The following is a 13,922-nucleotide window of genomic DNA, read 5'->3' as shown; positions in this document are numbered from 1 at the left end:
GACCATGGCATTCCAGGCAGCCATCAGCCCCCCTGGCGGCGTACGGCAAGAGGACGGATTCGATGAAGAGAAAAGCCGATATTTCAAAGCCGGCTCTGCCGTCATGGCTGTTAAACATCCCAAAACATACAAACAATTCGTCAATGCTAACATTGTGTCGTTCGTTTCGTCTACCATCGCAATCTTGTTGCTCTCCACAGCCGGCTCGTCGGACCAGTGGATTTTCGTGTCGATCTCTACGTCTTTTGTGTGGCTATCGATGGCATCTATCGCAGCTACTTATGGAGCTTCCTTGGTCATGACGAATCCTAATATGGTATCATTTCAATATGGCAACGTTATTTTGATAATAGCCTTTATATTCGGTCCAGCAATACATGTAATCTATATTTTCGGCTCTACGGAAATCAGGAAAAGGGTCAAAAGACTTGTCAAGAAGGTCAGCCCAAACTGTGTCGCTGTGTAGTTGCCGGAGTTATATATGTAGGGTTGAGTAGTTATGTAACGCCCCACTTTTCGAACCCTAATTTTAGCATTTAATGCTTTTAACGCCGTGGAGTCCATGGATTATTTGGCGAGTAAATATGATTATCTGATATTCTTGTGACCTAATTTGATTTAGGGTTTGAATGCGAGTTGACAGAATTAATTTTTTTATTTATGACGTAGCGTGTTGAATAATTGGTGCTTGGTGGATTTAATAATTCCCTTCCGTGAGGAATATTTATTGGACTCAGTTCCATGTTGGAACAATAAATTAAATAAATAAAAATCTGCAAAGATTTCCCCCCTTTCTTTTCACGCGTTTCCTCCTCCCTCCCATGACCTGCAAATTAAATCTTTCCAATTCAAAATCAATTTACTCTGTTTACACCCCCTTCTCTCTCTGCATAACCGTTCCTCTCTCTGTGAGTATATGTCTTTGCGTAGATCCGACAAGGTGGCATACTCTAGGAGGTGGTGTGGGTGAGCTGCGTGATGTATGGTAGCCGGCATACAAGCGCACTTGATGTCTACCATGAAACCGCACTTTGTACAACCGTAAAACAACCCATTCATAGAATAGTAACACACACTACAACCTAGGTGATACATAGATTTAACTTTGTAACAAGATTTGAGAAGCAGCTCATGGCCGTTTTCGTGGAATGGAAGAGAGGAGAGTTGAGGTGGCAAGTGAAAGCACGCTATGTGAAGGTTATATTTGCATTCACCGCAACTCATACGTGATGAAGAAGATATAGGAGTGATGCACCCGTCACATATGACTTCCCATCGTTTTCCATAATTCTCCTCGTCTTCTTCTTCTTCTTCTTCATCTTCTTGGTCGCCTTTTGGTGATGACGAGACTAAAGTGAGTTGATGCTCGTGATGAAGGAATTTACCATCGATGGGTGGTATCAATGTTCCTCCTCCTCGTTGTTTCATCACAAAAGGTGTTATTAGTTCCTCGACCACCTCTTTAGTTGGTAGATGGATAATGTCTTTTGCATTTGCATCATTTCTGTTGGACATGATAAGTGAATGATTTTATAAATATAGATGTCAATGCAGCCCGAAACCCATGCATTGACTAATATCCCTAATTATAAGTAATGATACTACATACCGAATGGCGGACTTGTTGAAGGCACACTTGACGTGGACAATATATCTGCAGAGCTGGCAATGATATATCCAATATTGGGGGAACAAAAATTTGGTGCAAACATCACATTTATAGTCATACTTGATGTATTCAAGTGGGACATGAAAGGAAAGATAGAGAGAGTGATGATGGTCTTCCCTTCCGATGGTTATAGGCAAGGATGCGCATCTCTCGTGGATCCAATATTCACAACCTTGGGTGCATATATACGAACTCCCTTTGCGCGTGGTGCCACAAGCATCGCACGTGAAGGAACACCTTTTCCTTAACAATTTCAACTCATGGTCAGGGTGGCTCGTATGATGTATGTTGGTGCACCTTTGCTCAGCCACCGCACCGCCACCTCCCTGCGCGCATCTCGGGTGCATGAAAAAGCTACATCCCGAGCTTGTGCATTTGTAAAGAATGCCCCAACTTTGCCTTTCACAGAGTTTACATAGCGACCAATATGGTTCGTGTTGTTGGATGAGTATGTGCCGAGGATGCAATGGATGCTGTATCTTTCTCGCCATCGCTACACATTCTTCGTGTAATAATTTCGAATACTGGCATCCGTTGATGCTGCAACCGTAAGCTTGCCCTCCGCTGCTAAATAATTGTCCACAACTATAACATACATCTCTTATACGAGGATCCACCAACGTAAGCGGATGCTCGTGGCTCCAGTGATCAACCATCTCTATCTCCTCCGCCTCCGAGGATGATAAAGATATCTCATTTTCTTTTCCTTTCTCACTCATTTTGTGTGTTAATCAAAATAACTGACAAACTATCTCATCTTTCAAACATACTAAAGCTAACTTCAGCAAAGAATAATGGATCACAACTACTAAGTATTTTACTCAAAGAATCTCCTTTTCCTTTGGCATTCTCTGTCTTTTTCATAATAATTGGTCTACTTCCACTGTGTGGAATCATTTTTTTCTTGTTGCATGTGACAATAAAATAAAGTGCAGATTTGGTTTAGATTGATCTATTCTCACTTTCATTTCTTGATATTTGAGTGATGGATAAAACATATCTAATGTGGAGTATTTATTTTTCCTCTAAAATCCAGCTAATCTTCTGTCATGCAATGTGTTCATTTTGTTGGACTCCGTCCGCTATTGAATGTCTCATTTTCCATTTCAAGAGGTCCTGTAACATTCCTAACCGATCGATGATCAGTTAAATAAGGAAATGTCACAATTCTGGTACCATAAGGTATGGTAATATTTAAAACCAGAATACAAGTATTAATAAGCGAGAGGCGATCCTAATTATTGAACAGATTATCATTAAACATCTATATATACAAGTTAACATAGAATTAATATAGCTTGTGTACCATGATTTAACGTTTAAGAATTATGTTCCAAAGTCTTTTCTTCATCATAATTATTTATATATTTTCATTTTATGCTTCTGAAAATATTCGCCAGCATATATTTTTTTGTAGAATTTTTAATATATAAATCACTAGTATCGTATAGCAATCGATCATATCACATTATAGAAACCAAATTAGAGTGCCAGTAAAGTTCCATTTTCATATCTTTCCTATTCCGAATTAGTCTACTTAATCACACTATTTTGCACATATCTATGCATATTTTAATTAATAATCAATAAATACCATAAAAATCTCAAGATCAATAAGTATATAAAAATCATTAACCACTTGTATTCACCTTCTAATTTAATTCACGAATATTTTTAAGAACATTGAACGAATAAAAAATAAAATATTTACAGAGATGTATTTTTGTGATCTTTTTTCCTCCTTTTTTAGTGTATTCTATTTCGAAAATGTCACACGTGCACATTAACTCAAAATTGTATTTGCCCCAAAAATCGTTATAATACAATTGCGAATTTTTAAAACTTCGTGATTTATCATTTAAATTTTGAAATATGCTGGACAAACTAAAATTTTGCTAAACTTCAAAATTTTATAGGCAATTAACCGAATAAATAAGACCATGGAAACTAAAGTAGTGCATACATATTGGGCTCAAATAAAATTAGTAGCATAACATTTCGTTATATGTGCATGCATACGTAACGGATCCAAGAGACGAAACTTGTGGGGTCGGAGCACATATGTGGGGTTTAACAGCGGCTCAAAGGGTAGAATTTAATGAATTTTCTTATACTCATAGGCCGACGGTGGGGCCGTCCTAGCCCGCGCGACCCCACCTCCATCCGTCCCAGAATGTATATCTATATATATTCCTTCAATATAAATTTAAAGGGAAATTTCCAATTGGTTGCATGTCTCTAAACATTATCTTCACTTTCTTTGTGTGCGTTCGTAGAGTGAGTTAAGGGTTAAGTATGGCGGCTCTGGTTTGTCTAGTTCTGGTGTGGAAAAACGGCATACAGCTTGTACAATGATTTGATCGATCAATAATAATAGTATTACAAGTTGTAATACCACCTTGCTCACATATATAGATGATATTTTGTTTATTTGTTTTTTTTTTTTTTTTTTTGTTGTCCTTGTTCTTGAATAACTCATGAGCATCATCTTTTGAATAGTCTCCTGGGGTCCTATATATGTAACGACCCGCCCATCTAGGGTATAATAAATGCGGCGATCGTTAACTAGGCGGACTTAAATGCATCAAAGATCATAGGCTAGGGTTCCATTTAAAAAGGGATTTCACCGAAACATTTAATGAACAATTAAGTAGGAGAGAAATGTTGAGTTTATTAAACTCAATTGCTTCAAGATTAAGAAAAATGACGAAGCTGCTGCATCACCACCTCGTAATAGTGGTGAAAATTTTGTGATTTCTCATGGCTAAAAAGATGCTTACAAGTCCTCTACGTCATATAGTGGAAGAATAGTTATTTGTTCATGGTCAAAATGAAGCCACAAATCCAATATGTAATAGGCGGTGGAATTTATGGTTAGCATGTGATGGCCTTTCTAATTAAGCTAATCATGACACGTAGTGGAGATGTGTATACTAGGTAGCTAGTTTATCAATCTCCAAAAATCTATAAATAGGTGTAGTTATAGTTCATTGTATCATAAGGATCAATCATAAGAAAAGAAAATGTAGTGAATGAGATTTAGAGAAATGAGCCGTAGCTCATAAGTAGAGAGAAAGAAGAGTGAGTGTTTGTAAGAGCCGAAGCTCTTAGATAGAAAGAAAGAAAGAGCCGTAGCTCAAGTTAGAAAGAGTGAAGAGAGATTTTATAGTGTTGAAGCACTTTTGTTTTTTGTGTATTTTGTAATCCTTTTGTGAGAATCCTATAAATACTTGTCCTCCATATTTCATCTTTGTTGAGTGTTCCTCTGTTGTGTGTCAAATTTCCAACAAGAAATACTGCCTTAGCAAAGATATCCAACAAAAGGCTTATCACAATAAATGCTTATCAAAGTTTCCCAAAATATTCTCAAGTGTTCCATATCCAAAATATTCCCACGGAATAAAAGTATTCATCCCAACCAAAAGATAACAATTTTTCATAATATAGCGGAAGCGATCAAGAGAGAAGTGAGGCTATGTATGGAGACACAACGACACTTTAAGTACCAACAGATCATCTTATTATTCCTTACTCAACACCGTCGCCCGCTCGCCACCGCTCAACCTGCATATAGGGAAAAAACACATGCAGGGCTGAGTACTTATAATCATACTCAGTGGACTCAATGCCGAAAACAGTTTTATCACAATTATAGTTATTATCATGCCATTCTCAAGTGTCCATCGGGGTTTTAACTTTAGAAAGACCCGAGGCACCAAAATATTTTCTTTATCAATATCATGGTCGCGCAACCATTTTTCTCATCGACGTTTACCATATCCTCATTCTACATAACAAGGAATGCGGCCGCAATCCAAGTCACTAGACTGGCCAACCCGTACGCTGACTCTCGGTCTAACATTGGTGTACACTAACCCAAGTAGAGTTTGCGGCTCTACAAGGATCCGAATTCGATTAAATCAATAGTGGCATAGCCACGAGGGATAGGCACGACAAAACAAATCAAGGCATGATAACACATATCTCATTCTCATCAATATCAGTTTAGGACAATGTCCTTATTTTAAAAGAAAGCCCACCTCGTCGGCTTATCTCGCAAGTATTCTCTTCTCCTCGTTTATCACGCTGAGAGCGCGAAGTATCACCTTTAAATTAGGCGTATCACAAATCAGTTTCAATCATTGATTTCAAATCATGCATGTTTCCCATATTTCCCTTTTTCCCATCGATTCATTTTCAAAATCATCAATCAAAATCAAGGTATGATCAACATATCGTTTTTATTCAAATAACAACTCCAAATTCACCATTAAATCATGTCACGCATGAGTGTTCCACACACACAACACACGCACATGATCACAACACATGTGCACGCCGACCGAGGCATGCACACACACACACACGGTCTCACACACACACACTTGCACACATATATCCCAAAATTCATCAATTTATTCCCCCTTCTCTCAATCTAAATGCATGTGGACTCAAGAACACCGATTAATCGGTAGAAGAAGAGGAGATCAAAGATTAAAGTACCTTTTCCAAAAGAACAATCGGTAGCAACTAAGTTATAGCCTTGATTCTTCAATAAAATCTTGAACTTCAACTTGAATTCTTCTCATGAAGAAATCTTGAAGAAAACTTGAAGAAAATTTAGAGAGAGTGGGGGAGAAGTTTCGAAATTCTTGGGAGAGTGGGCGCCGGTTTCTTGATCTCTAGGGTTAGGGTCTTTCTCTTATTTATAGAGTGTCAAATAATAATATCCAATAATTAAATAAATCACGATTTGGAAGATTTGGTAGAGATATAGTAGAGTGGCGTTAAAACCGTTGAGAAGCATGGGGATTTCGAAAATTATAGGCTATTTAATTAGCCTATAATTAAATTCAAATATTTCACGGAGTAGAATAATATATCACGGAGCAGAATAAATAATAATTAAACTCCCCAATTTAATAGGAAATAGGCGTGACTTTTTCATTCTCCAAAAGGGATTTAGTATAAATCCTAATTAAATTAGGATATGGTAAGATCTCCTTAGATTTGGCAAGATATGCTAGGATATTTTAGCATATTTATAATTATTCATGGAATAGAATAAATAAGGGATCAAATAAATAAATAATCCATTCTCCCACAATATATGAGATTTTCGAAAATCTCATAGAAAATCAAAGGTGGAGTTCGAAAATTCCATGTAGGAATTATAGAGTATTTGGACTTTGGATTTAATTTGGATAATTATCCCAAACAAATAATTAAATCCATGAATAATAGGATTTCTTCTCCAAATAAAAATAGGAGGGATCGAATAATTCCACATGATTAAATAATGCTCCTATTAAATTCTCACTCATCCCTTAGGAAAATAATTCGCCCACAATTATATTTCTCCGCATCAAATATTCACACCCAAACAATCATTTCTTCACTTTCACTTCTCTCAACGCATTGACCTTTCAACGGCCACGTCATATTTTCCACATCTTTGACTATTCAATAGCCATGTCATCATTTCAACAAGTTGACTATTCAACTCAATCTCAATTCTCATACGCAATTAGGTCACAAAGACACTATGCAATTAATACTCATCAAATAATCCACATATCATAGCATTTAAGGCATTTAATGCAAAAATTTTGTAACCCGAAAATTAGGGTTTGAAAAAGTGGGGCGTTACAATATATCCTTGAGAAATTGTAATTAAGGCAGAATCTTCTTCTATATCTGCCATAATAGGTCTTTTTCAAACTTCCCTAGATTAGTTTGTTGCATTTGCAAGTGTGTGCGAATATGCATGTCATATATAGAAGAGATCAAATAGAATCTTTCTTCCTAATAACTTTATTTGTTTGATAATTCCTTTTCAATATATAATACTCCGATTTGTGATGTATTATTTCTGCGGTATTATTACATCAGCTAGGGATATTAGTTGCAAACAATTCTATATATAGTGCATATTTTATTGTTCTCATTTGTATCTATTTATACATTGCACAATATAACTTATGGTTTTGTATATATAGAGACAATGAATGGATTCTTGTAATGTTGTGAGACTTAAATACTTTTCTTCAGTCAATCTAATTAACAACATTTCCTAGTTCTTTCTTGCATGATAGAGGGAGAGCTTGTACTCTATATATATGTGTGTAATTAAGTGCAAGATGCATTCACACATCACTAGCTTACTTGTTATGTAAAATAAAAAGAGTGAAAAAGTATGGCAGAAAAGAAACTGTATGATGCTGCAATAATTGGAGATTTAGCAACACTGAAACAACTCCTCCAAACAAATCAACACCTTCTTGATGTAGTTTCATTTACCTCATGTCTGAAAAACGTGTTACACATTGCAATAAAGAAGGGACACGAAAGCGTCGTGGCAGAGGTGCTGAAGATCAATCCGGAGCTCGCTCTCGAGCTCGACTCCAACAGCTCCTCGTCTCTCCACCTCGCGGCCGCAAGAGGGAACGCGGGGATCGCGGAAAGATTGATGGAGATAGCCCCGGAGATGTGCTGGTGGCGAGACGGCCATGATATGAACCCGCTTCATGTCGCGGCCGTCAAAGGGAATGTGGCGGTGCTAGAGGAGATGCTAAGGCTGGATTCCTTTGCGGCCACGGCCAGGCTGCATCGCGGACAGACTGTGCTGCACTTGTGCGTGAAACATCGTCAGCTCGGGACTTTGAAGGTTTTGGTAAAGGAACTTGGAGACAAAGACCTAGCGAGTGCAAAGGATGATGATGGAGAGACATTGTTGCATTTTGCTGTCAGGACTAATCAACTTGAGGTAATTTACTTTTTTAATTATATATACTGTCGGAAAAATTATGAGATTAAGCTAAATTTTAAGAATCATTTACTCCCTCCGTCCCAGATAATTTGTCCCATTTTTCCATTTCAGTCCGTCCCACATAATTTGTCCCATTTCACTTTTTTTGATAGTGGACCCTATATTCCACTAACTCATTCCTACTCACATTTTATTATAAAACTAATACTCCATATAACAGTAGGACTCACATTCCACTAACTTTTTCAACCCACTTTTTTCATTACATTTCTTAAAACCCGTGCCCGGTCAAAATGAGACGAATTATCCGGGACGGAGGGAGTATTTGCGATTATATCTTCTGATATAATAGTAGAGAAATCATACGTGACATCACTATCGATGAGTTAAAAGATTCAGTCTATTTATAAAGAAAACAACGTCGTTTGATATTAGAACGTCAACAACATATTGCATGTAAACTGCTATAGATTTTAATTTGAAGTAATGAAATGATCCTATTTCAGGTTTTAGATTACTTGAATGAAAATGTGAAAGGACTGAGGCTGACAAAGAATTCCGGTGGCAAAACAGCACTGGATGTCTTGAACCATAGCTTTCGAAAAGCAAGTGCATATTCCGAATGAAATCAATCCTGAAAAGATTTAATAGTCGGCCAATAGCCGTAAGCCTGCCTCGGTTCGCGGAGATGACGATGGTGGCGGCGGTCCTGATAGCGACCATGGCCTTCCAGGCGGCCGTCAGCCCCCCTGGCAGCGTATGGCAAGAAACCAAGCCCCATCCAATGACGGGCGTATTACTGAAAGCCGGGCAGGCAGTAATGGCTATTGAAGAGCCCGGTAAATACAAACAGTTTGTTCGTGTTAACATCGTGTCCTTCATTTCGTCTCTCGTGGCAATCTTGTTCCTCGCCACCACCGGCTCCTCGGACCAGTGGATCTTCCCGCTGCTCGCGACGTTCTCGATGCTGGTATCGATGGCATCTATCGGAGTGACTTATGGAGCTTCGTTCGTCATGACCAATCCTTACATGGAACACTTTGGATTGACAAACTCGGTTATTATATCAGTGTGTGTGTTTGTTGGAGTCATGCTTTTTATCTTTGTTATTAGCTCTTTCAGAAGTGGGAGGGGAAGAATGAAAAGGTTTGTCAACAAGGCTAGGCCGACCTGCAACTTTGTGTAGCTTTAGACTTAAGTCTATAGAATGAATACTTACGTGTAAACATGTACTCCCTCCGTTCCATAGTAGTGGAGACATTTCTTTTCGGCAGGCACGGAAATTAAGAAAAAGTTGTGTTAGGTGAGTTAAGTAAATGAATAATAAAGTAGGAAATGAAAAAGGTAGAGAGATGTAGAGAGAATAAAGTAAGAGAGAGTAAAGTAGGTATGGAAAAATGTGTTGACTTTTACCAAAAAAAGGAAATGACTCTACTACTATGGAACGTACCAAAATGGCAAAATGACTCTACTACTATGGAACGGAGGGAGTAATTTGTTAGTGGCTTCTTGGTATGATGGAATGGAATGTGATTCCTACTTCCATTCTATTCATTTGCTTGGTGTGATGGAATGAATAAATGAATGGATGAAAATGCAAAGGAAATCCAAAGAAATTGAGATTTCATTCCTATCTTCATTCCATTCCATTCCACCCTCGTTCCATTCCATCGTACCATAAGTTGAGATAAAAGAGAAACACATACTCCTACCACTTATAAAATAAGTTGAGATAGAAGAGAACTGCATGAGGAAACATATATTAAATGAGTTGAGAGATTGTATACAACCTTTGCAACATCATTTCTCCATATATAAGAGTGCCGAAAAAATCGGTTGAATAGAACTCGATTGTATGTTACATCTAGGTTTCACTCCTTGATAAAGGAGAGAAAATATGTATGACTACCAAAAATACAAAAGCTACGTTATGATAACCAATCCCTGATTTAATGAGTCTCTGTAATCTCTCCATCCACCACTGCGCCACTTCCTCGCGCGCATGGTGCAGGCTGAACTGACATCCCAAGCTCATACATCCGTAACCAATGCCAAATATAAGCTTACAGCCCTCGATGCCTCTGCATCCGTAACCTTGCTCTCCGCTACTAAACAACACTTCTGTTAGGGATCTCCTATCCCTAACGAAGAATAACCTGCAATTACGTACGAAACACCACAATCCGGCGCCCTCAACAACGGGGTCGGCGGCTGAAAAGTCACGAACTGGCGTGGAGAGAGTTCTCCGTCGGCAGTGATTAAGATTTCACGAGTATTACGCAAGTATTTTGGGCAAATAATTCTTCATTTATTCATTGCGGAATTAATGAAAGCCCTATTTATAAACTAAGGACCCTAGGGTTGGTTCAACTTAACCTAAACATCAGGAAAAGAACCAACAAAGAAAAACCCGATGGGGCTTATAATTCGCCCGACTCTCAAAACGTTTGTAACAGAAATTAAATAGCACTAATCCAAAATAAAACAAAAAATTAGAAATAACTAACTAAAGATATTACGCGCCTCACTTGGCGACGTAATTCTTGTAGAAGTTCGGAGGCTTGATGTTCTCTCGCGGCCTTAGCTTCCGGGTTGTCGTTTCCTCCTCCGGCACCTCCGCTTCCGGCATCTCTTCTTCATCCGTCGCAGCTGATCTCTCTTCCTCTTCCTCAGTACTGGCTGGTGTTTCTGTTGTATCTGTGATGTTGGTGTCGTTGGTCGGTTTAGCTGGACCGTCCCTAACAACTCCCCCTTCCTTAGAAATTTCCTTGTCCTCAAGGGAAAGAGTTGGAAATCGCTTTCTCAAGTCTGCGAACAGCTCCCATGAGGGTGACTCTGATCCATCTGACCATCTTACTAACACATGCTCCACGGCTGCTCCGTTATGCCACAGCACCTGGGAATCCAGAATCGCCACTGGATAGGCAATGGGTCTGTTCCCTACGAACTTTGACGGCAAGGGAACTTGCGGGTCATCTTTGACGAACGCTCGCAAGAGGCTAACATGAAACACATTGTGAATCTTACTGCCCTCCGGTAACCGCAGCCTATACGCCACCGGGCCAATCCGCTGCAAGATCTCGAAAGGCCCGTAGAATCTCTTCGCCAACTTTGCCGATATCGGCTACGCAACAGAGTGCTGGCGGTACGGTTGCAGTTTCAGCCACACGAAGTCGCCCACGTCATATTCGACATTTCTCCTATGTTTGTTCGTTGTAGCCGCCATTCGTTGCTGGGCACGCAGTAGATTCTGACGGAGTTCTATTAATAACTCTCCCCGCTGGGGGGAGTCTTCGCCGACGGTGCACTGGCCACCAATAGAGGTGGTTCGCAGCCATACAAGGCCTGAAATGGAGAGGTGCCTAGGCCGGCGTGGTGAAAACAATTCAAAGAGAGTTCCGCCCATGGCAAAATATTCGACCAAGTCAACGGTCTGTCGGCTGTGAACGCCCGCAAATATTGCTCCAAGCCCTTGTTACGAATCTCCGTTTGGCCATCTAACTCGGGATGGTATGCTGTCGTGAAGTTCAACTTAGTCCCGCTGAGGCGCAAGATTTCCTCCCAAACTGCATTTAGAAAGACCAAATCCCGATCCGACACCAAGGTTTTGGGAAATCCATGATGCCGAACCACTGTGTTGACAAACAAATGTGCCACGCGTAAAGCATCAAAGCGTGTCGGGAGAGCTGCGAAGTGAGCGTACTTGGACAGCCGGTCGACAACAACCATTATCGTTGTGTACCCGCGCGATTGGGGAAGCCCAGTGACAAAGTCCATCGATATATCGTCCCATACTTGAGAGGAGACCGGCAAAGGCTGTAGGAGACCTGCCGGTTTTTGTGTCGAGTACTTCGTAGATTGGCAAACCACGCAAGCCTCGACAAACTTCCTGACATCCTTTCGCATTTTCAGCCAATAAAAGCCTGCTGCCAGTAACCGAAACGTCCGCTCATGCCCAGGGTGCCCTGCTAATGGTGTACTATGGTGCTCCTCCATCAGTAGCCGTTTTATTGGAGACGATTGGCCGACCAGAATTCGGCGATTGAAGTAAATCAGTCCATCCGTGAATGATAAATGGGCAGGGGCTTCCCCCGACTGAATCTTTGCTGTCAGCTCCACCAGCTCTGGTGATGATGCTACCTCTCGTCGCAAAACATCCAAGATTTTAGGAACCGGGTGCGCGACTGCAGCAAAAATAGATGCATCCTTCTCTGACGACGAGAGCTCAGGATGCGACGCAGCTAATGTCAGCAGCGGGTCTTGCGGAGTATCAGTCTCTTCCCGCCGTGAGAGCGCGTCAGCTGCTTTATTGGAGATGCCTTTCTTGTACTCAATTCTGAATTTATAGCCCATTAACTTCCGGAGTACAATTGCTGATCCGGAGTCTGCACTACCTGCTGCAGCAGTTCCTTTAAGCTTTTCTGTTCGCTGCGAATCACAAATTCTCGCCCCAAGAGGTATTGCCTCCATTTCTGTACCGCCTCTACGATAGCGTAAAGTTCCTTATGGTAGGTGGAAGCCACCCGTCGTCGTGGCCCTAATTTTCGACTGAAGAAAGCAATTGGGTGCCCTTCCTGGATTAAAACCGCTCCAATGCCGATGTCCGAAGCATCGGTTTCAACATAGAAAGTTTTTGTGAAATCCGGTAGCCGCAATACCGGTGTTGAAGTCATCGCCCCTTTGAGGACAGTGAAAGCGTCGGTTGCTGCCTGTGTCCACACAAACGATTCCTTCTTCAATAAATCAGTTAGGGGGGCTGCAATCACCACATAGTTTGCTCCGAAGCGGCGGTAATATCCTGTTAGGCCCAAAAATCCTCGCAGCTGCCGTACAGTGTGGGGTAATGGCCAAGCCGTCATAGCTTCAATTTTTTTCGGATCAGCCTTAAGTTCCCCATCTGCAATTAAGTGACCCAGATATTCAACAGTAGTACTGCAGAACGAACATTTGGATAATTTTACATAGAATTTATTAACGCGTAGGAGCGATAGTACCTCGTTCAAATGCTCGCAGTGTAACTCCATAGTAAGGCTGTAAATCAGAATATCATCGAAGAATACAATGACGCATCGCCGGAGAAGTGGCTGAAAAATGCTGTTCATTGCTGCTTGAAAAGTAGAAGGGGCATTCGTCAAGCCAAACGGCATTACCAAAAACTCGAAATGGCCATCATGGGTTCGGAAAGGTGTTTTAAATATATCTGCCTCATGCATTCTGATTTGATGGTATCCCGAGCGAAGATCCAGCTTTGTGAAGAATTTTGCCTTCCCGAGCTCATCAAATAACTCATCAGCAGTGAGAATCGGGAAATGATCTGGTACCGTCGCCAAATTCAGTGCGCGGTAATCAATACAAAATCTAAAAGTACCGTCTTTCTTCCGGATCAACAGAACTGGTGATGAAAATGGACTCTGACTTCTCTGAATAATTACTTGATCCAACATATCCTTTACCTGACGTTCAATTTCGTTCTTTTGAAAATAG

At 40.4% G+C, this 13,922-nt stretch overlaps 1 protein-coding gene across 1 annotated transcript; it reads left to right on the top strand.

Annotated features, from left to right (window-relative positions):
- The first annotated feature begins 7,841 nt into the window (after positions 1-7,841).
- LOC125205088 (uncharacterized) lies at positions 7,842-9,821 on the top strand. Its single transcript, XM_089060765.1, has 2 exons — positions 7,842-8,435; positions 8,945-9,821. Exons 1-2 carry the CDS (start codon positions 7,866-7,868, stop codon positions 9,062-9,064), a joined length of 690 nt encoding a protein of 229 aa, XP_088916891.1. The 5' UTR covers positions 7,842-7,865; the 3' UTR covers positions 9,065-9,821.
- The last annotated feature ends 4,101 nt before the right edge of the window (positions 9,822-13,922 follow it).

The sequence above is a fragment of the Salvia hispanica genome, chromosome 6 (genome assembly GCF_029641045.1).
Source record: "Salvia hispanica isolate PSC_SH4W2 chromosome 6, Shi_PSC_v1, whole genome shotgun sequence".
Taxonomy (NCBI): Eukaryota; Viridiplantae; Streptophyta; class Magnoliopsida; order Lamiales; family Lamiaceae; genus Salvia; species Salvia hispanica.
This window is presented reverse-complemented; position numbering and strand designations above follow the sequence as displayed.

Excerpts from the sequence above, each read along its gene's own strand:
- LOC125205088 (XM_089060765.1), top strand. The coding sequence starts at position 7,866 with ATGGCAGAAAAGAAACTGTATGATGCTGCAATAATTGGAGATTTAGCA. Across the intron at positions 8,436-8,944 it reads TCAGGACTAATCAACTTGAG|GTTTTAGATTACTTGAATGA; the intron begins GTAATTTACTTT and ends ATCCTATTTCAG.